This window comes from Pteronotus mesoamericanus, unplaced genomic scaffold (genome assembly GCF_021234165.1).
Source record: "Pteronotus mesoamericanus isolate MK-2021 breed Mesoamerican mustached bat unplaced genomic scaffold, CSHL_Meso_final contig_164, whole genome shotgun sequence".
Taxonomy (NCBI): domain Eukaryota; kingdom Metazoa; phylum Chordata; class Mammalia; order Chiroptera; family Mormoopidae; genus Pteronotus; species Pteronotus mesoamericanus.
In genome coordinates this window covers 4,869,039-4,892,181 of record NW_026555065.1, presented here as the reverse complement: position 1 = coordinate 4,892,181, position 23,143 = coordinate 4,869,039, and the positions used below count along the sequence as shown (strand labels likewise).

At 48.2% G+C, this 23,143-nt stretch overlaps 1 protein-coding gene and 1 pseudogene across 5 annotated transcripts in view; one reads left to right on the top strand and one right to left on the bottom strand.

Annotated features, from left to right (window-relative positions):
* The window catches only part of DAPK2 (death associated protein kinase 2), a 108,078-nt gene that overhangs the window by 82,320 nt on the left and 2,615 nt on the right, over window positions 1-23,143 (bottom strand). For 4 of the 5 annotated variants that reach the window (XR_008528423.1, XM_054565307.1, XM_054565306.1 and 1 more), the window contains exon 2: window positions 19,897-20,000. Coding sequence is in view for 4 of the 5 variants with exons in the window: in XM_054565307.1 (XP_054421282.1) it covers window positions 19,897-19,973 (77 nt within the window). In the remaining variant the exon portion in view is untranslated. Of the gene's footprint in view, window positions 1-19,896; window positions 20,001-20,152; window positions 20,194-23,143 lie in introns of those variants that run through there. The other variant, XM_054565305.1, reaches the window with a different exon arrangement.
* Window positions 1,970-10,564, top strand: LOC129064189 (ferritin, heavy subunit-like; annotated as a pseudogene).

Here is a 23,143-nt window from a genome sequence, read left to right as displayed (position 1 = left end):
TTGCCAGGAAACCAAAAATATTCCAGCCACAATTCTGGAGAACCACAAGATAAGGCATTTCCATAATGGGTACTACTGGGCTTCAATCAGCTCAGCTGCTTGGGCCAAAAAAAATAGTTTTTTTTAAAAACACCACACACCACAATTCAGTCGCTCCCCTCAAACACACGTCTTTTCTCCTAAGAAAACAAAATAAATGGAAACAAACTTTAACTGAAACCCAACTCCGAGGCATTCGTTCTCGGAAGGCAGGCCTTCCCCGGCGATGGGGGCAGACACAGCATCCTGCAGCGAGGGTCTGCCCCTAGAGAGAGTTCCAGTGGGGGTGGGCGAGCAAGGGGGGTGCTGGCCCATTCCAAGGGCTGTGAGGACTGGACCTGTGAGACCAAAGAGGCAATCGCTGCCGCAGACTCAGAAGCTAGCTCTACTAATCCAGCTAAAACGCTCAACAAGCATGCCCTGGCCAGGTGGCTCAGTTGGTTGGAGCATTATCCCGTACACTAAAAGGTCGCAGGTTTGATTCCCAGTCAGGGCACATACCTAGGTTGCGGGTTTGATCTCTGGGGTTTCATCTCTGGTCGGGGCGTGTACAGGAAGCAACCGATTGATATTTCTCTCACATCAATGTTTCTCTCTCTCTCTCTCCCTTTCTCTGTCTTTCTCCCTCCCTCCCCACCACCACCATAAGCAGCCCAAAGATGAAGGGCCCTCTGAACTGGCTGTGCTATGGTTCTCGTGGCCCCCCCTGGGCCTGCCGAGTCTCCCCAGGAGAGCACAAACGTGTCTCACACTTGGGGCCGCCTCAGTCCTCCAAAGACCCTCAGTCCTTGTGCATTGGCTCAGAACCTTAAGTCACTGAGAGGTGGGGTGGCGGGGAGGCAAGAGTAAATGTTTTGCAGTCAGGCAGACGTGGGCTTGATGCCGACTGGCTCCAGAGCTTTGGAGAGGTGACTCTCCCGGTCCTGGTTTCCTCATCCTTAAAAGGTAGCTGACACTTATCACACAAAGTTTTCTAAAGATTAGTAATAATATATGGAAGGCTCCTGTTAGATGGCTGGTGCTTAATCAGTGGTAATTATTATTATAACAGCGCCCCCACCCCCATGCTACAAATTCTAAGGCCTAGTCCCTCCTCCATACCTGGCTCCTCCTCCCTTTGGCTCAAAGGTAACCGCTAATCAGAGTGCCCCGTTCTCAGACCTGCCCAGTTCTGGGCCAAGCCGGGCCTGGACACTGTGAAGTACAGGGTTGGCAAACAGAAAGCACTCAAAGCAGCAAGTATTTGTTTACTTAGGAAAAAAATCCTGAAGTCTCAAGTGATTGGAATTTTTCCCACCACATTCTGCTTTCATGAGTACAAATCAATAAGTAAACACACTTAGGTCAGGGTTCATTTAGAAGAATAACTTCTCTCATAAGGACTCTTCTCTTGACAGCTATGTTACTATATAATGTCCAGCAGACAAAACATTGTGATCTGAGGGACCTGAAAGATTCTGAAAATTCAGATGCTTCAAAGAAAAATATTTCATTTCTAATACATTGCACTTTTCTAATTACAAAAGTAATACGTGATCATTGTAGACAGTGTGGAAAATAGAAAAAGCATATAAAAAAATCAACTTAGTGGCAATTTCACCATCTCTAGAGAACATCACGGTAAATATCTTGATGTATTTCCTTCCAGTCATTTTTCTATATTTCTAAAGTGTGTTTAAAACAAATAGAAGATGAAGCAGGCCAGCCGGTGCCGACAGGCCAGCAGCCATGGATTGCCCACACAGGATTCCTTGTTGTGTTTTCCATTCTCCTCACCCCTAAACAACTTATTTGTTGGTGACACACCTACACATTTCATAACTACATCTTGTCTTATCAGGGTTTGGTGAACTTCTACCCTTTGACTGAGTTAATGCAGTCATCTCTGCTTTCCATTTTCGTGCCACAGAGTCAATATTTACTAGCAGTGTTGCTAAAACAGGCCCTGAACATGACTCGGTGCTAAGCGTCCCTGCCCAACGTCAGCAGCAGCAGTCTCAGCGGCACCAGAGGCTTTACTGTGCCATGGGCCACACCGCCAGGTGAGTGACTCCTGCACTGACTGAACAGATAGCGGCAGCCCAGCAAGGATGCTTCACGTAATCAGGAAGTCCAGGAGGTTAGTGCTGGAAGGCATTTAAATACTAAGAGATGGAGAAACTGAGGCCTCTGGGGGAAGGACTTGCCTGAGAACATGTAACTCCAGCACCAGAGCCTGGGTCCCTGCACTCCCACCCCAGGACTCTCTCATTGCACTGTCTCATCAAAGGCGCCAACATGGAGCAACAGCTGAGACAGCAGTGGGGACAGAATCCACTTCAAGCCCGGATTTAAATGGGGTAAGTGCTTCTCTGAGGTGGTTAGTTTCACAGAGCGATCTCCCCAAGGCTGGCCTGGTCTCTTATAGTATTGATTAAGGTGATACCATGGCATCAGCAATTCTCTTGTTTCTTGCTGGAATTCATTCATTCATTCATCTCTTGGTGTAACAAGTCTTTACTGAGCCCAGCTACAGAAAGGCATTACTTGCTTCACCAAAGCAGTGCCACTTGGCCCACCTCTTCTGGTAAGAATCTCTTTGCAGTTGTCAAAAGAGACAAACCCGTTGGGTAACTCCAAGGAAATCTGAGACCTAAAGGAAACTATCCATAGGATAGAAACATAAAAGAACTATAGTTTGGGGATAGAACTCTGACAGCAGGTCTCTGGAAGAAAGTCCCTATTTCTAAGAGCAGCTCAGGTACTAAAAGGTACTAAAATGGAAAGGATAGGTGACTTGGTGTGAAACCAAATGTCTGTAGTGTTCCTGTGGAGCAGTAGAGAGAGCAAAGGACCTGGAGTGTAATTTGAGTCCCATTTGCACCACCAAAATGTTGTATGGCCATGAGAGGGAGAGTGTCTTGCCTAAGGCCCCACAACACATTTGTGGCTAAAGTGGAAGTTGAATCAAGTTCTTTGCTCCAGGTCCAAGGCTGATGGCGCGAATGCCTCACATGAGTCTTTCTACTTCTCCGATGACCACAAGAAAGCCCCAGCCCTGATGTGGAACTTCCATGGCCACAGGACTTCTCTACTTCTCTTCATCTTTTCGGTTGAGATCAGGCCCTGTCCACAAAGGGAAGCCCTGGCACCTTCTCTCCCTGGGACTAGAGACTTCACTTGGGTTCTCAGAACCAGGCTCAGCTACTTCCTAGAGAAGCAAAAGCAACACAGAAGTCACTAGGCTAACCCCGCACAGAAAGAAGCTGTGATATGGGGTGGTTCTGGTACATGAGAGGGAGAACAAGCGAGCATTCTGTACAGCTGCTGAGATGTCAAACAGCTCTGCACGCTGGGCCTATTCCCCTGCTCCGCCCCCTCCAGACAAGAAAACAAAGAAAGTCGTGTGAACAGAGCTGTGATAAAAATGATGCTGCTGAATTCTACTGGCTCCTGGGCTTGAAAGACGCAAACTCCAGCTCTGAAGGCTGAGCTGGCTGAGCAGATTATGGTTGTCGCACGGTCCTGGTGTTTGCTGGATGCCGACTGCACATCCTGTCCTACGCTAGAGTTACTGAAGACACAAAGGAAGGAAAACACGAAGAAAGGTAAAACCTAAGAAAGGGCCCTGTCCTCAGGGGTCTTGCAGCCTGGTTTGGAATACAGAATGAACCTTCAGGAAACCTTCTTCTTCAGAAGAATGACATCTGAGGCACAGACTCCCAGAGCTATGGACACTTGAAGCTGGATGGGGCAATGACTGGGGCAAGTATTTATGAGAAGGCTTACAAGGGAAAGGAAGAATTTTCACTGGACTTGAGGGCTGAGTCGAACTGGTGGAAGAAAGGAAGGGAGATGAGAGAGAAGGTGCTCAGAAGAAGGAAAAAGACATCTCATTAAAAGATATGGACAGCAGCTAGAGGGGAGAAAGGTTAGAAAGTGTTGAGAGGGAAGTTTAGACAGGTAGAGTGGACAAAATAATGGGACTAAGTTAGCCACACCCTCCAGTTTAATCTCCCAGCTACTTTTTCCTGACTATGTCAGAGAGAATGTAGGGAAGCTATGGTTTAGACAGACAATGGTCTGGAAGCACTTACCCTGCAAAGAGGAATCTAAGGTGCCAACGAAAAGGGAAGGTAAACGCATTAGAGACATACACCGGTGGGCACAGAGGACAGTTTTACTAGAGTAACCATCCAAATGCCAGTTAATATCAACAAGCATCAGCTCACCTTGGCAATGCTCTAGGTGCTGGCTACTGGGCAACCTCACAGAGGGAAAAGAATATGTACAACATTGTTATTACTAAATGAGCACCTGCAGCTCTTAACATTTAAATCGTTTAAGTTCTGTGCTCAGTGAATGCTCACTTTCTTCCAAGCATTAGGTAAAGTTTCCCCAGACTTATTTCTGGAAGCTCTTATTTAGGAAGAGCTTCCAAAAGCCAGCATTAGCTAGAGTTAGGACTTGAGCTATAATATATACAGGTATACTTCACTTCACCCTATCGATAAGTTCCCTAAAGAATAGATTTTTTAAAAGTCAACTTACTCTGCCCTGGCTGGTGTGACTTGGTGGATTGAGCCCCAGCCTGCGAGAAAGGGTCGCCAGTTCAATTCCCAGTTGAGGTACCTGCCTGGGTTGTGGGCCAGGCCCCCAGCTGAGAGTGTGTGAGAGGTAGCTGGTCAGTATTTCTCTCCCACATCAATGCTTCTCCCCTTCTCTTTCTCCCTCACTTCTCTTCTCTCTAAAAATAAATAAAATCTTTAAAAAAAAAGAAAAGTCAAGTCACTCCAAAAAAGAAGGGCTTGTGTATGGTGAATACTTCTGCGAAGAGCAGACTACTTAACATTTTAAAATGACTCTAAGAGCTCACAGTGCACTGAAGGGGTCAGAGGGAAGGTATTGTGGGACCCTTCCCGTCTAAACTCTAATGGCATGCTGACAAATGACTCCTTCCAGACCCACTGGGGTATCTCTGCCAGACCGTTTCTGGCAAAAGAGATGGGAGACTCATTGCAGCTACCAGCATGGAACCCTCACCCTCTCCTTCCCTCCCCTTTAGCTGCTGTCATCCTGACGAACCCTTCAGCCAGGGTTCCCTGAGTCTTTTCTTTCTGCAGGAAGGATACAGGCAGTGACGCCCCCACCCCTCCTTTGCGACCCTGCCAGGTCCTCATCAGCTCACATTCTCTGCAATGATCGCTCCTCCCTGGCCCACCTCCAGTGCCCTTTTCTCCATCCAATCCCGTTAATTAACCTTTCTTCCAGCTCAAAACCAGTATGAAGTCCAAATTCTGGAGCATGAAATATTTAAAAAGCAATTTGTTCTATATGACATAAAAAAAAATACAGGTTAAACATTTTCAATTTAGAAAATACGAAAAAGTATAGGTAAGAAACAATTAAATCATCCATTATCCTACACCTCTACCATTCCTCTGTATTCCTGTGACCCACATTATCAAAAACGTTAATGGCTGGCTTAGGCGTTTGTCCATCCTCTGCTTGCTCCCCTGGGTTTGCCCACTGCCTCCCTGCCAGACCTGTCACCCGGCCTCTGGGGACCCTCTCTACAAAACATACCTTGCATTATCCTGTCCATTTTGGGGGCTCAAGTCCATCTACACCTGGAATACCCACCCTCCCTGCTCAGCCGATCCCAAGTCCACCCATCCGTCAGCGCCCCACTGAGCTCCCCCCCCACAACCTTCTCCAGCTGTGCCAGGCCGTGGAGGTAGCCAGGCCCTGAACTGGTATCACAGGTAGTGTCTGGATGTTTTTTCAGCTGCACCATGTTCTGACAGCTCTTGAATTGCTGCTGAGCCTGATACTCTCATAGGTTGTTTTTGTATGTTTATTTGTTTGCTTATTTACCTCTGCAATCTCTCTGTAAGCTCCTAGAAATATAAATGATATCTTTGCATCCACTCCCTTCCCTACCCTAGTGATCATCAAAGCATCTCCCACTTTTTGACTGGTATTTCATAGACCCATGAAATTTTAGAGCTGAGAGGGAAAGGGTACTGAGTACCAGAAAGGAGGAGAAACTTTGGCTATGGTCAAAGTTCAAAGCCAGAATAGCGACCCCAGAATAGGAGCCAACTGAAACCAGGATTCATTTGAACATATCCTGTGCGCCTACTATGTGCCTGTCCCTGCATAAAACCCTGGGAAATAAAACAGAATGACCTCCACTTCCTGTGATCAGGAAGCTCACTGGATTGGGAGCTGCTTTAGGGTAACTTTTTTTCAGGGTGGTGGAAGCGGGTGGGAGCAGGATCAAAGGCAAATAATGACATAGAACAGATGCTCCCAACCCTGCCTGTAGTCCACACACCTACAGTAGTCAGGGCAGGCTTCTGGGAGGAAGCAAAACTTGAGCACAGATGGAACAGAAGGCCCCATGCACAGGTGAGACAGAGATAAGACAGGCAAAGCATGCTGCCTGGGCTCTTCCAGGAGCAGTAGGTCACTGGAAGGACACACACAGGAATGAAAAGTGAATCTAGAGGCCATCAAGGAATTAGCTTATGGAATCACTGCCTCTTCAGTGGCAGCTCCCTTCCCTCCTCACATTCTGCATCAAGTCTCAGAGAGAGAAGCTAATTACCACTGCTTCTAATGGGCAGAGCTTTTTCAACGCAGCCATCTCATAGGATACCAACTAGCCAGTGAATGGGTCACTCTGAGTCAAGTGACCATTCCTGTTTGAATCGGGGACCACCCCTGAACAAGGATCCCCTCCAATCAGCTCAGCTCTACGGGGTAGGGGGCTGGGAGGGGCCTGGGGAGAAGGGAGAAGGCAGTAGTTTTAGTGAGAAAGGAATGTTGAGTGTGGTAGACACCATGAAAGAGTGGGGGTGGGGGTGAAGGAATCCCAGCAGGGCTCCAGTGTGAGCAAAGGCAGGGAGGTAGCACTTTTTATACCTGCACTTCTCTAATGCTGAGATGGCCTCCCCGGTCCAGAACCTCCTCTCTGAAGAATGTAGCGTTGCTATTAATCAAGTAGTATCTTAGGAGTGGCACGTCAGTGATGCTTATTTATCTATGGCCTATAATTAGGCCATATGGCGTGAGGACACAGAAGCACCTCTTTTTCCTTCATTTTTGGAAGACCATGCTGAGGTCAAGAGGGAACATGCAAAGCAGTTCCTAAGATATCTAAGAAAACGTGAGGGTAAAATCTGCCCTCCGATGATTAAAGAGGCCTGAGATAGGTAACTGGAGAATGGCATACAAACTCTAGAGTCTGCTCTGGAGTTGAAGAACATGTTATCCAGAAAGACCAGAAGAACTTGGCTTCTGCGAACAGTCAAACTTATCTCTCACGTTTCATGGGAAAGTACCTGGATAAACAGAAGAGGAACACAGGCTATCTGGTTCATCAGCGTGTACATCATAAGAAATCAGAAATGAGACAAGCAGGCCCATTAGGAAGACCCATTTAAAAAGCCTGCTGAAGTGTCAGATAAAGAGACTTAACATCTGAAGGCAACACCGCAAGTCTCCCCATTGCGGCAGGTCCCCAAGTCAGCTAGAACACTCGCTGTTGTATACAAATAAATCTGTTTGGTGTTATAAAAAATACTAATACATAACTGGACAGAGGATAATGAAGAGACTTGTTATTAGGGAAGAAAGGAATAAACCGACATCTCTAAGAGCCTACTATGTGTCTCAAGTACCATTCTGAAGGAGTGATCTTGGATCCAGTTGTACATTCTATACCCTAAATCTTCTAACTCTGAACCCCTGGCATATATGCATGCGCGTGTGCGTTTGTTTTAAAACACTTCTGTGATTCAGAGGTGTTGCCTGTGATGACAACCACTGTGTCTACACGTTTCAGTTACAATCTCATTCAATCCTCTAGAGTCAGGAGAGATCTAAGTTTAAATCCTGGCCTGATAAAGTAGGTGGTCTCTTCTCCATTTCACAGATAAGAACACCAAAGCTCAGAAAGGTGAAGTAACTTGCCCAAGGTCACACAGGCAGTCAATAGTAAAACTGGGATTGTTGCCCGGTTTTGACCCTGAGCCTGAGGGACAAACTCTTGGCTGTGTGTTGGAGAGGTGTGGTTCAGCTGCCCACAGGCATGGCCCAGTCACAGGCCTTCCCGGAAAGCAGGAGCACGAGGAACCAGAGGCCTTGCGGGGGAGGTGGGGTGCAGTGGGGCGAGGCCAGCTTAGCCAGCGCCTGGCAGTGCGTCCTGACCTGGCAGGAGCTGACGTTTTCTCAGACGCTTGTGGACCCCAGGACAGATCCTATGTCAGAATTCAGATGAAACATCAGAAAGAATTTCATGACTCCAAACTCTGGAAATGCCGTACAGTTAGCTGGCTCTAAGATGCCTTTAAAATTTTTCTCTAAGAATTTTTCAAGACTGTTACTTAGACCTGTATTTACAAATCCCTGTGGACATACAGCCTTACCTCCACTCCATCTGGCCTCCCTGCCCTTGAAGGCTGGGACCAAATCCTTGTGCCTCTTATCTGTAATATGAGGACAGTGACTCCCCCTGCCTGCCTATCCCACATGGGGAATCTCACAGGTCGCCCAACCAGCTCCACCCTGTGAGCTCTTCTAAGCAACAGACCACTGGGCCTTGAGCACAGCGATGTCCATATCTGTGACATTTGCTAGGCACTTCCCACATGCCAGGCTATGTCCCTTGTGTCTACGGCAGGAATGAGGGGGAAGGAAGGGATGTCACAGGTGGCTTTTTTGTTTGGGAGAGACTTTACAGGGCCTTTGATTCAGGACAAGAGAGACCTAAAGTCCACTGAGGCAGAGGTTGCAACAACAATAAACTGCCTGTACGTGAAAGAAACAGGGGTCTCCCTTGGGTGGTAAGTAGAAAGGATGGTGCTGGTTTGGGGCCTGAGGCAGGGTCCTGGAAGGCCCCAGTATCGTGGCAGAGGTCAGGGGTCAAGAAGCAGCGGTGTCTCTCTCGCTTTAAGCTATTTCCTTCTTTGTGTCGAAATTGCTCTCACTGCCCCCAAGCCTACATGAAATTCAGTTTACACTTCAACCAGTCTCAGTGGCGAAGGAGGCACTCAGAAATCGGCCTGAGCTCCTGCCTGGGAAAGGGCCACGGAGGGAGTGAGGCTTCGTGGCGAAGGAGAAGGAGCACTTGAGTTCAAGGACCCGAGGTGGAGGAGGATGTGAGCACTCCCTGGGGAGAATCCATGGGTCAGGAACAGGACTTCCTGTTGCCCTGGAATGGAATGCTCATATTTTCTATTTGGACCTTAACGATGGGACCCCAGAAGGCTGGAAAACATGAAGAGACTCAGATTGCACATGTGGTATTTCAACAACACTGTGAGACAGAGACCATTACAACGAAGAAACGGAGCTTAGGTGAGCCAAGCTGCCCCCAAGGTCCAGCAGCTCAATAGCAGGGCCAGGGTCGGACTGGGGCCCGGTGGCTGCAAGCGCCCAGAGTGGTCACCACCACTGACGAAGGCTCGTCAGCCTCCAGCCCTGAGCCCCTTCTCCTGCCGGGAGGGGCTTGGCTCCCTTCCCTGCCTCCCCACTCAGCTGCCCTCTCCCCTCTGCCCTGCCTCCTCTCTCCGTTGGCAGGACCTCCTCCAAAAGTGTAGCAGGAACACCGTGCCTCTACAGCCACACTGCAGCCCCGCGGCAGCTAAGCTCGCCTTTCCAGCTGGTGGGCCCTGCCCCCAAGGTGCCAAGTAAACCTCACCCCAAGATGGGAAGGACACTTCATTACCCTCCGGGCCTGTGGCCAAGTGACCAGGGGCCAACGGCTCAGGATTTAAGACTAGGGTCCTGAAGGAGGCCTCAGGGTTAGATGCCTGCAGCCAGTGGGTGGGGGTGAGCAGGGAGGCAGTGCCAGCCCTGAGAGTAGACACAGGATACCTGGGATCCCTGCATATTGTCTGGGAAACCGCCAAGAGCACTAAACAATTGCATTGACCTCTTTCTCTGTTCTCTGGAGAAGACCCAAGGGTCACACGGAGGAAGAAAACCCTAGGCAGCTTGTCACCTGCAAGAGAACACTGGTCCAGGAATCAGAAGTCACGGGTTTAAATCCCAGCTTTGACGCTAAAGTTGGCAAGTTAGTGAAGTTTTCTAAACTCCATCTTCCTCATCTGCAAAATGGGAAAAATACCTACCACCCCATAGGATTCGAGGGGATTAAACCAGGTAATGCCCCCGTCCCCACCCTGTGCCCAGTACAAAATAATCCCTGATATCCGGAGAGCTCCTTCCCCTTCTTCCCACCCCAGCTTTCTCTGCGGAGGACAGGACTGGCCTAGGTTCTGACACTGGGCTTCTCAGAGGTTCTTTGTGGGCTGTGAAAGGGACGGGGGTGGGGGACAAGGGGACTTCTGGCCACCCCATCTTCCTCCTTTTCCACGCTGCACCTTCACTTTGATCTGCTTATATCCTATCTTCCACCTCACAATAATCTACCTTTTTAAACTTTTGCTGCTTAAATAGTAAGCTCTACTGAAGTAGATCAGGAGTAGGCATGCTTTTTCTGCAAAGGGCCCAATGGTAAGTATTTCAGGTGTTAGGGGCCAGGAAGCAAAATCAAGATGGAGTTTAGAAAACTTCACTAAGTGGGTCCTCATTCAACAAAGGAGAAAACTACATTTCAACAAATACTTAACTGGTGGAATTTAAAATATAATAAGAATTGAGTTTTATCTTGTTTTGCCTGTTTTTTATAATATAGGTCTTCCAATGAAAAGAATTTTTATTATTTTTATTATTATTATTATTATTATTATTTTATTTATTTTTTTTTTTTTAGTGAGGAGGACAATATTTTGCTTAATTGGGTTCCAAAGTTAATGTTCCTATCATCAAATCTATTGGAACCGTTCCTCTGGAAAAACCCATCCTTAGCTCCAGGGCCATTCACAAAGAGGTAGCAGGCAGATTTGGCTACAGGGCTATAGTTTTTTGCCCCCTGGACTGGACATGGTAGGAGTCCTTGCAGGTCGAAGTCCTTGGGCTCTAAAGCCTGGTGGAGGCTGCTCTGGGTTCTGGGGCGACCTCCAGGAGACAGGCTCTGAAGGTTGCAGCCCTCGCCCCGACAGAGGCCCCGGGAACTGCAGGGTCCCATGACCAACGCCCTGGGGTGCTTCACTACAGCTGACATGGGGGTACCTCGGGGCCCAACTCCTACCACTGGCCTTGGCTCTTACCCCTCACATTGGTCTCCCCAGCCCGAGGAAGAACAGGGGAACAGCTCTCTCCTTTGCCCTCAAAGCACACCCCTCCCCCAGAAGCCCCTCCCTCCTGACAGCACTCTCTCAGCAAGCTTTCTTACAGAACCATTCCCCACCAGCGTCTGAAAGCAGAGACAAACAAGTGGAACCCTTTTGGCACCCTGGGGTCCCCCCAAGACCCCGATCCTCTCTCCCTGTGGGGGCAGGAGGCAACACCATCCCCCCGCAGGGGAGAGCTGTCTCTGGGCCTGATGGGTCGGGTAAGTTTTCTGGGCCTTATTTTCATCATTTACAAAATGAGAATTATTATATTTGCCTTGCCTGCCTTGTGTTGCTATCAGAATTTCAAATTATCCATAAAAAACGTAATTAACTGAAAATGAAATGGAAACACCATGGAAAAAGGTAAAGTAGCAGAGAGAATAAGTTTTTTGGAATTAAGAGCAGCACAGAAAACTTAAACCAGTTTAAATTTCCCTACAGCAAAAACACAGTAATGTATCTTTACAAAACCCTTGAACTACCAGAAATACATGAAATAGTGCTGGCAAAGCCATAAGGAAATAAAAGCATGTTGGTGACCTAGTAAACCAGCTCAGTATTTCTAGTTTTAACCATTACGACAAATCAGTCAGTCATAACCTTTGACCTGGTATTCCACCTCTGGGAATACACCCAGCAGAAATAATGCAGAGAGAGGAAATTAAACAAATATGTCCATGGAAGCACTTATTTTTAGTAGTGGGCAACAATAGGGGAAAGTTAACTAAACTGGGAATGTCTGTAGAGCAGAATACTATTAAGTTAAAAAAAAAAAAAATATATATATATATATATATATATATATATATACACACTATATCTATTTTTTTTAAAGCTGGTATTCTCCAAAAATATCCATGTCATGAAAGTCAAAGAAAGGCCAAGGAACTGTCCTGACTGAGGGAACCTAAAGATATATGACAACGAAAGGCAATGTATGATCTGCGCTGGATCTTGTTCTGCACGGAGAAAAATGCTATAAAGCACACTAATGGGAAAATTGACAAAATTGGAATAAGAGTGAGAGCTTAGATAAAAATATTATATCAGAGTTAAAAACTATACTGTGGTTATGAAAGAGAATATCTATGTCCTTAGGAGATGCATAATGAAGTATTTAGGGATAAACAGGCAAAATATCTGTGACTGACTCTCAAATGGTTCAGAAACAATAACAAATAGTTAGGAAGGAAGGAGGGAAGGAGGCAGCGAGGGAAGGAAGAAGGGGGAGAGGAGCAGGAGGGAGAGGAGAGGGAGAAGGAAGGGGAGAGGAAGTGACAAAATGTTAAAAATCGGGGTATCTGGAAAAAGGGCGTATGGAAGGCCTGTCATTCTGAAACCTTGTTATTAAATTTGAAATTATTTCAACACAAAAAATGTTTCAAGTTACATAGGCTCTGTACACATACAAGGTTTAAATAGAATGTTGAGTAAAAAACAACACAACACAAAAGTGTACACACTGGCAACAAATAAATAGAAAAGGAAGCATATACAGTAGATACAGGTATATAATGGTTTTGATTATCCCACATACAGAGTAGGGCAAAAGCAGGTTTATAGTTTTGAGTACATGAAACAGTTTATTCTTGCATTATCACTTGTTAATTATTGTATTATTTTCTGTACAAACAACATGTAAACCTACTTTTGCCCCACCCTGTAAGCACCTCTCTTCAGCTCTTAGAGTTCTCATAGTACAAACCGAGCTCAATGGGACCTGCCCCTCAGGCAAGCAATGTGCTCCATGTGCCAGCTTCTGACTGAAGCGTATGCAATGCAGCCACTTTGTTTGAGTGGCTTTGTGCTTTGTTTTGTAACAAAGCACGATAAAAGCGCCTCTCCCTCACCCGTGGCTTCTATCATCCAGGGCCCTCGCAGTCGCCTGTCCTCCTGGCAGCCCCATGCCTTCGACCCCCCTCCACGTGCCCTCCTGCCCAAGCCCAGGCCTGCTGTTCCTCAGTCCTTGGCACAGCCCTTCCCTCAGGTGCTTACCTACATTTTCCCAGATTAGCCTGGGAGGAGCCCCACCCAGGTGGATACCTTCCTCTGAACAAACAGCACATGTTTGGGTGGGCGGGTGGGGGCCCCTAATTAGCTCATGGCCTGTTCCATCTTCTCATCTCGTTAGCTTTTAAGGAAGGTACCCCTGTTCCCCAACTTTTAGAAAATGAGATTCTTAATCCCTAAAATGGGAATAATAGCTGCTTCCCAGGGGGTTACAGGGATTAAATACAAGAATGCGTGTCCAGGAAATGGAGGTAATTTTTGTGTTTCGTTTCCCACTCTGTGTTTCGGGAATCATGAATACTCATGGACTCCAAGGCCTATGGGAGCTGGGGGCTTGGCTGATGTTTTCTGCCTCAGATTTAACTCAAGGCAGGCTCCAGACAGCTCTGCACTTAACTGATGGGGATCTATGAGAGCTGAGCGCTTATCAATAGTGATCAATAGTTATCAACAGTGGCCTGGGCCGGACACTATGGTGGTGGGGAGGGGAACGGGTGGATAAAAGGTGAAGCATGCAGGAGCCCAGCCTGGAGGAACTTGCAGTGCAGAGGGGGAGATGACCAGGGGAACTCTGTGTGTGACATGAGACATGACAACATTAGTCTCAGCAGACTCAGCAGAGATGTGGGTCCAGAATAAATCCACAGAAGGGGCTGGGGCAGGATGCGCTGGGTCATGACAGGCTTTGTCAGGGAGACAGCCTTTGATCTGGACCTTGAGGGAAAAATTTAATTTTTCCAAGAGTGAGGGAACACAAGAGCAGAGGGAAGTGACTGAGTTTGGGGGACCTCTGGCCTCTGTCTCAGTGCTAGAGCGATACTCAGCATGGGAGAACTGACATGGACCTGACCTCAAGGAGCTGACGGACCAGCTCCAGCAAACGTGAGACAGGATAGGCCTAATCTCATCCCTGGGCCGTCCCAGGGCCGTGGGCGCGGCTCCTGCTCCCCTTGGTCTCCCCGGCTTGCCCTGGTCGCTTAGCACTTGGGGGAATGTTAGCTCGGAGCCTGTGAGTGCCTCAAGTAGACACAAAAGAGAGGATGTGTGGACGTGAGAAATAGCCGCGGAAAGATTAGAAGGTAAAACAGAAATAAAAATAGCTGCTGTGTTAAGGCTGCTAATCTTTTATTGGCTTAAAGTGCCTTCTTAAATTTGTTATTTAAAAAAAAAAAAAAATCTTGCATCCGAAATAAGTCTCACAGATCTAATACATGGCTGTAAAAAGATATTCAACGCATTTCATTAAGTGAGAAAAGCAAGTTGTAGATTGTTATGGTTGTGTGAGCCTATCTGGGTCCACGTATACACTTGCTTTACTTAGAAAAGTTCTAACTTGCCTGTTAGAAAATTACCATCAGAGTCTACGGGTGCACAAGAAACGTGGAGGGAGAGTGGGGGTGGGGGCGTTCTGCCTTTTACTTTAACTCATCATAACTTTATACCATTTGCCATGCCTCCCCTTTATAAGAAAACAAAATTATTTCTCATTTGAAAAGAAGTAGTAAAAGCCCCTTTGCTTCAGAAACGCTTTTCCCTTGGAAACTCTTTTCTCAAGGACTGAGACAAGTAAACCAACAACTATTATTGCAGTGTCCTGCAGTGCTTTGTGACTAGATGGGGCAACAGCACCCAGCCTGGGTGAATCGGAGCTCTACGCATGTCCTGAAGGTTTTTGTTTCTCTCACAAAGGAGGTTGCCCAGGCTAAGCTGAGTGTATGGTGAGTGATCCTAACGACAGAAGACCCCATCAGGACCCTCGGGCCTGGCCGGTGGCCCTGTCCGTAAGGCCGTCCCAGGGAATTCCTCAGCTCCCAGGGAGGATGAGGCCTGAGAGCAGTGGATCCCTCCCTGGCCCAAGCTGCAGCCCCTACAAAAGGAGATTTGCAGGTTAAATACTCGCAGGTAGCAGGGCTTAATTAAGGCTGCGGTCTTCCTCAGGGAGGGAGGAGGGGATGGGTGATGGATGTGTGGGGCAATGGGGAGGCAGGCTCCCTGAGAGAGGAGGGGGCTGTGGATAAAAGTTGAATGTACATACAGATAGCTTTTCGTCGGTTTGTTTAAACGGGCACGAGGTAGTTGCAAAGCTTCTTCAATTCCACCTCCTATATTGACTTTGAACACTCACCTCCCCTCTCTGGACCCCACTTTCCTTGCCTGTAAAATGGAGATTTGGACAAAATTCTCGTTGAGATCCAGTTCAATGGTAACATTTAACGATTTCGTGTTAATATAATAATCTGATACTCTAAGTAAAGGAAAGTAATAAAAATACAGGAAGGAAGAAACCATTGATTGTTACATGCTGCGTACGCTAGGTTACCCTGTATCCTTGGGCCTACAGTGTTCATCACTGGACCCAACTATCAGCGCCCTCCCTCTGGGAAACATCATTCCTTCCCAAATGTTCACCCCCTGACTCTGACCCTGCTATTCTAACTTCAAGGTCAAACAGAAAAGACCACCCCACCACACATTCTCCCCCACTTCCCAGCAGCATTCAAATTAAAGGAAAAAATGAGCTTGTGCTCTGCGGGTCCTCCAGTGACCAGAGCCCTAGACAGGTGTCAGACCTCCAGTCCCCACCCTGGTCTACTACTGGTTCACCACGTGACCTGGACAAGCCACTTCCTCTCTCTGGTCTTAGCCTTGTCTGTAAAACGAGGGGCTGAATGGGTTTTTCCTTATGAGCCCTGCTCTAATATTCCCCTGCTCTGCCCTTGGGAGGCTACCAAGTCTGGGAGAGGCCAGAATCTGCAGGCCAGCATCCCAAGCAGGCTGCTGCCAAAAATGCAAGCACAGCCAAGTGTCTGCACTCAGCGCTGGGAGCCAGAAATCAGGTGAGAGGTACAGGGCCAGGAGCAGTTCCAGCCGAGTTCAGGACTCTCCAGCCAGGGCACGCTGTCCCCATCCAAAACTAGATTTTGTAGCTTTTCTCACAGATGTTCTTACTTGTAAGACAAGGACAGAGGAGGCCTCCAAAGGAATCAAAAACATGTGCTTCAGGGACCAGGCCAGGGCAGGAAGTGGAGTTAAAGATTCTTTGCTTGTTAATACATGGTTTTAGCTAAGATATAACATACTTACAGGAAAACGTACATGCACAGCTTGATATATTTTCATGAAATGAACACAGCAGTGAAACAGACACCAGATCAAGAAATAGAAAAACACCTATGCCCCCGAAGTCCCCCTGTGCCCCTTTCCAGTCTCCAGTCCACCCAATAACCACTATTCTGACTTCTAGCACATCGGACTCATTTTGTCTGTTTCAAACTTTACGCAAATTATAGAGTATGGACTCTTGGAGTCTGGCTTCCTTTACCCAACATCATGTTTGTGAGCTTCATCCACCAGTACAGGTAAAAATGAAACATGACTGTCATTCATGTTTCATTTTTACAAGGTAAGGATTTAGCGAGGAGCTAAAATCAACAAGACCTCCCTGGAGTGGAGGCTGGGGCACTCACTGATGACCGAGGAAGAACCTAGCGCAGCTCCGTCTGAAATAAGAATGACAGCCTCCTTCCCCTGCTGTTCTTCCTGCAGAACCCCACACCCTTCTCCCAGGGTCCACTGGTGGGAGGCAGGACTTGATGCGCCAAGTTGACGTCTGAGGCCAGCAGCCCTTGTTCACTGAACACTTACCCTGTGCCCGACTCTGTGAGGGGCACCGTGGACTCGGCATCTTGTTTAATCCCCACAACTGTGAGGTACACACTGTTACTGTTCCCATGATACAGGTACAAAACCTGAGGCCTAGAGAGGTTGAGCAAGTTGTCCTCTTGTTGCACAGCCAGGAAGGGGACTCCAATCTCAATCTGTGGGGTCCCATTCCCGTTGACAGGGAGCTTGCCAGCTGCATCTGGCCCCTACCCATGTCTCCAACCTCACCTCGCATGGCTTGTCCACAGCTCACGTTCTGAGGCCACACTGGCCTCCTGCCGGCAGCTCCGACCCCGGGCCCTTCCCCATCTCTGGGTCTGTGTCCATGCTGTTGTCTCTGTCTGCATATTAACCCCTCAGTTCTCAGATGAACAGTCTCTTCCTCAGAACGGGCCCTGACCATCCAGTCTAACCTACATCCCCTATACTCTCTTAGCACCTTGCTTTCTCCATTCATAGCCCTTAACACATGCTCCCTTGTTCACTTGTTTAGCGCCTTTCTCCACTAAGGGAGCATAAGCTGCAAGAAGACAAGAATATCCCTGTGCACTTACTGCTACCTTGGGCAGTGCCTGGTATGCAAAAGAATGTTAAGTGAAGAAAAGAAGGGGAGGGGAAAAAGGTAGGACTGTCCACTCAGAAGCTGAGCCGTCACCTGGAGGCAGCTCTATCTCTAGCCTGTTTATGGTCCCAGCCAAGACCTTCCTCTTCAGAGCTTCAGCTTCCTTAACTCTCAGAGGAAGGGCCTGTTAGAAAGGACCTCTAATGGCCGTCCAGCTCATCTGACCTCTAGACCACAAATCCTAGCACGTCAAGCCGTTCCAAAGGCCTCTACTCTCTCTTACTCACTCCTTGCCTGATTAGCACTTTAGAAAAGTAGGCGGGGTCCTTTAAGGCTTTCCAGGCTGTGAGATACATGGGGCCTTCACGGCCCGTTGCAGGGGAGGATCAGAAGACGTGAGACCTCTTCCAGTTCCCATAGCTCTATATAGTGTGTGGGAGAAAGATAGGACTAGGAAGTAGTAATAGATGAATTCCCCGAGGAAACTGCTTGTATTTCCTTCTTGGGAGACTCCCACCCCAACTGCTCAGTTCTCAGTTCTGGCACCTGTCTCACCCGTGTTGTGTGAGTGGCTGCCCCCACCACCAGCTGGAGCTCCAGGAAGGCAGAGACAGTCTGTGTCCTCCTCATCTTTGTACCGACAGCACTTAGCACTGAGCCCTACACACAGGGCGTGACCACGGTGAGGCCACCGAAGCAAATGCCCCTGGCAGCGTCTGCTGCTGAGAGTGCCACTCTCCCCTGGTGTCACCAAGGCCAGAAGAAGCACCTGAGATAAAAAGAACCTGACCACCCCCAGCTTCCGGCCCCCGTCCTCCTCCCACCCTTCCACCGGGCCCTGGATTGCCTAGGTCAGCGCAGTCTCCGAAATGAGGCAGGACAGTCATCCCCAACCTCCTCCCCCCCCCCCCCCCCCCCCGCCGGGCCTCTGCATCACTTGCTCCTCCCCACACCCAGCCATCCAGTCACCCTGGACGCGCACCGCCTGAACTTGAAGCACCAGCACCTCCCATTCTTCTCAGAGCCTGGCTGTGGCTTGGAAGCTCTTTCTGTTTTGTCTTTTAAAATTAAAGCAAAGAATTAGTTCTGACCCTAGAGCTCTATAAAGAGGAAGGGCCTTCCGTTTTGCTTCTTGGATATCGTGGAGACCCTGATGCGCCAGGTTTTTACTTTGCTGGGTGTGTGAAGGGCTGAAGCTGGGTATATTGGTGAGCATGTGTGAGTGTGCAAGTGCCGCGTTCATAGGAGAGCGCACGACCGGTGTGCAGATACAGATTGGACTGGCTAGACCTCAGTTACGGCGCTTGCTGGCTGAGCAACTTTGGGCAACTTGCTTAAATGCTTGGGACCAGTTTCCTCATGTGAAAAATGAGAGTAAAAATAATTCCCATTTCATGCACTGTTGTGAGAATGAAACTTCGGAACTAGTGTTTTATAATCCCTAAAACACCAGCTAAATATTAGCAATGGTTAGAAATGGAGGGTAAGGAGAGAGCTTTGGAAAATCTTCATTTCTCTCTAAATAGTAACTACTTTCAGATCTTGGAAGTTAGCCCTGGTTGCGTTCTGTGTTTAGCAAACCAGAAAATGCACCCAATAACTCAGATCCTAGGAACCCTATGACTATGTTCGTGTGGCTCGTTATTCAATGCAAATCCACCTTCAGGAGGATTACATCACCTCCCATGCAGGCTCCGAGCTTATGAAACAAAATCTTGGGAGCTGTGGAGAATGCCAAGTGGGACTTGGAGAAGAAAATCAACAGGTCAGGTCTCAGTCCAATGCCTGGGGAGGGCTTTGGGAGGACAATAACAGATAAACCAAGAATCATTTAGATTCACCATAAATCTCTGCCCGAATATACTGAAAACAAGAACTCTACAATTTTAGCCCCTTCTTGCTGGTGTCTTTATTTTCAGAGGATGACTCTGTGCAGAGCCACCCGTAAAGATAAATAAACCTCAGGATTACTGACAGCTGTTAGAAGGCGGGGGCTGGGGGCTGAGTGACAAAGGCGAAGGGATTAAGCAAAGACAAAAAACAAAAAACTTAGACACGGACCACAGTATGGCAATTACCAGGGGAAAAGGGGAGCGACAGGAGATGGAAGAGGGTAAATGGGGGACAGATGGTGACGGAAGGAGACTTGACTTTGAGTGGTGAACACACAATGCAATATACGGACGACGTATTATAGACTTGTACACTTAAAACCTGTATAATTTTGCTAACCAATGTCACCCCAGTACATTCAATAAAAATTAAATAAATAAACCCCAGGATTGTTTTTAAAGCTTCCCACAAATCCTGTGACATGATCAGCTGACACGTGCACCAAGAGAAGTGTATCCTTGGCTCCAGCTCGCTCCCCCTCCGCCTCTCTCAGCCCCTTACCTCCCCAGTTCCTCTCCGATGTCATAGAAGTCCTCCACCTTCTGCTGCTTGAAGGTCTCCATGTTTGGACTCCTCATTGAGGTCTGGCACGTACAGCCCTGAAACTGAGATCAGGAGAGATGTGTAAATTGACAAAAGCCTGAGAGTCTGAGCCTAAAAGTAATCAGCTGCAAGGGCACTAATAATTTAACAATAAGCCACAGCCCTCGGTCCTCAAGGACTGCCATGCTCAAGCCTTTCCTCACCCATGACCCACCCTGTATGGGTGATTTGATTTAGAGTAAGGCGACAGAAGAAGATCCCTCCTCGCTTATTCAGATCTGCTCTAATCAAGTTCAGAGGAACAGCCGTGTCAACCGACTTCAGCAACTTGTTCTCAGGCAATTCAGGTCTACCGAGGGAAGAGGCAGGAGAAAGAGCACTAATTTTTGAGTCAGAATATTGGGTTCGAGTCCCAGTTTTACTTGGGTAAGCCATTTAAACAGCGGAAGACGTAGCTTCTCAGTCTGTACAAGGGGCTAATTCTGTAAAAACCAAAGGTAAATCATAAAATCATTTTGTTAACTATAAAATGCAGTCGAAAGGTAAGGGCTTTTCATGACCTCAGCTCCCTCAGAGGCTGCGCCACCTGCACGTGAGTCTGAACTGATGTGCAAACTCTCTCACTCATCGTCCCAAGGGAAAGATGGGCAGGGGTGGTGTGACCAATGACAACAGGCACCGGGAAGCGGGAGCCTGAGGTTCTAGTTCCAGCTCGGCCCCCAGCTGGCTCTGTGACCTCATCTCTCGTCAGAGGAGCTTCAGTTTCCTCCTCTGGAAAACAGAGCTAATTCTGCCTGCCCAGGGCACCTGACTGAGAGACACAGGACGAGCCTGGGCCATGAGGAGTGCTCACCCCTCCACCGGAAGAGGCTGTTTGCATCTTGTCCTGGGATCCACCTGCCCCAAGGAGCTCTCCTGTTCCTGGGACAGTCACCTGCCACCCTCAACAGCACGCCAAGGGTGGAGCCCAGGACACAGTCTGCAAGTCACCAAGATAAAACCAGCTGCCTGTGGATGTGTCTTTCAAGAGTCATTATCACAGGCCTCTCAGAGCTCATTTCAGCTAAGCACAGGCAGCTTTTCTTCCACCTGTCAATCAGATACCAACCACGCCCAGGACCTGTGAACCCCAAAAGACTGTTTTCATCAGTCTGGGTGGAGGCACCAGTACATAAGGGCGTGTCTCATCCATGCCAAGTGGCTGGAGCTGTTCTCACAGGCGATGTGTACATTTCACCCTCTTTCCTCCATTTCTGTCCCCTGAAAACTAGAGCTCTGTTACCAAGACGCCACCAGCTTCCCTCCCTTCCACGAAGGCACGCACATCCCTGAAGACCTCCAGACCGAGCCGGCCTGGCACCCAGGCCTTACTCTCAGCATCATCTGCCAACCCCCTGCCTGTCAGCACTCATTGTCCATCACACACCCTCCCTGCTGCTTGGTCTTCACCCTGTGCTCCGCCATGGGGTCAGGGCCCAGCGAAGATGGGACACTTAAAAGAGCAGGCTCCAGGAGCCCCCGTTCTAGGCTAGGCTGGTGGTATATTAGCTGTGTGACTCACAGCAGGTTGGCACTCTCGCTGAGTCTCCGTCCTCCTCATCTGTAAACAGGGTGATAACATCGATATTACCTACTTCACACATTGTGATAAGGGCATAAACTGCTGGGCAGAAAAAAAGGATGACTGCTATTGTTATTGTTTGACTCATCCCAGGCTACTCTGTGTTTCTACTTCGCGCAGCCGTTAAGACAACCAATTCCGTTCCTTTCCGAGGAAAGGTTTGGAGGTCATCCTGGCAAATTTGGTTTGATCAGAATCAGAAGCTCGACCCATGCTCACTGCCCACCTCCATCCTGGCAAATCTCCCAGGACGAGCTCACACGGCGGCAGGGCTGCTACCCACCATCTCCTCTGTGCTGAAAAAAAAGCCTTCCAAATAAACTCTTTGGGTCAGCTCCTTGGGGTGAGGGTGGGGAGTTACAAATTAGTAAGGTTACTAATTTCACACAGCTAGATGGAAGCAGACAACTCCAAGAAGTTCTGTCGGCAGATACCCTGGGAGTGGTCCCAGCAACAGCTGAGGCCTGCCGTTGGCTGGAGGCCAGGGCCATTCGCTGTCAGGAGCCGAGCTGGATTCGAAGCGGCCCCAGCTCCCCAGTAGAAGGACAAGCGGGGGAGTCCCCAAGGACAAACCAGGCCTACCAGTTTGGCCCCAACCCACCTTCCTGACCTTAGCCCCCTCGCCCCACATATCCTATGTTACAGCCAAAGCAGACCTTCCCATTCTCCCAACACTCGCGCCCCTGCCATGCCTCAGTTCAGCCTGGGCCCTTTCCAGGGGAAGCCCATCTGGAGAGCCCTTCTAGTGGCTCAAATGCCACCAGTATGTGAGGCTCCATGTCCTTTTTTCTCGACAAAACAGATGAAAATGCTCCTCCTTTGTAAATTCCCAGAGAGAACTCTTCATACATTTTTAGGGTGAGAGCTTATCATTTTCTGGCTCATCATAATCCATGTCTATGTCTAATGTGGAGGAATGGAGCACAGATTCCATAGTCACACAGGCCTGGGTTCAACTCCCAGCACTGCCACTTACTAGCACACACTGAACACAGGACAACTTTGCTGAACTTCAGATTACTTACGTGGAGAATGAGTCTAGACAATGCCTAGTGTTGGCGAGTATGTAGAGCAACTAGAACTCTTAAACACTGGGACGCTTTGAAAAACTGTTGGGCAATCTCTATGGACATACCAAAGAGGAATGCATGCAGATGTTTTGTAAATGATCCGTGTTGGAATGCTCAGAGCAGCACCATTAATAATAACTAAAAATTGGAAACAACCAACTGGTCATCAGTAGAAGAATAGATAGAGGCATACCCATACCATGGAATTATTATACAACAATGAGAATAAACTACTACTATCTTCAACTACATGGGTGTAACTACAAACATAATGTTGAATGGAAGAAGCCAGACACAAAAGACTTCACGTAGGTAGAACGACTCTACGGTGCTAGAAGTCAGTGGTTACCCCTGGGTGAGGGATTTGCCCAGAAGGAAACACAAGGGGGTTTCTGGGTGCTGGCAATGCTGTTTCTTGATCTGGGTGGTGGTAACACGGACAAATGGGGTATATACTTATTTTGTATGCAGTTTTACCTAGTAAAAACATGAGTCTAATATCTACCTTACAGGA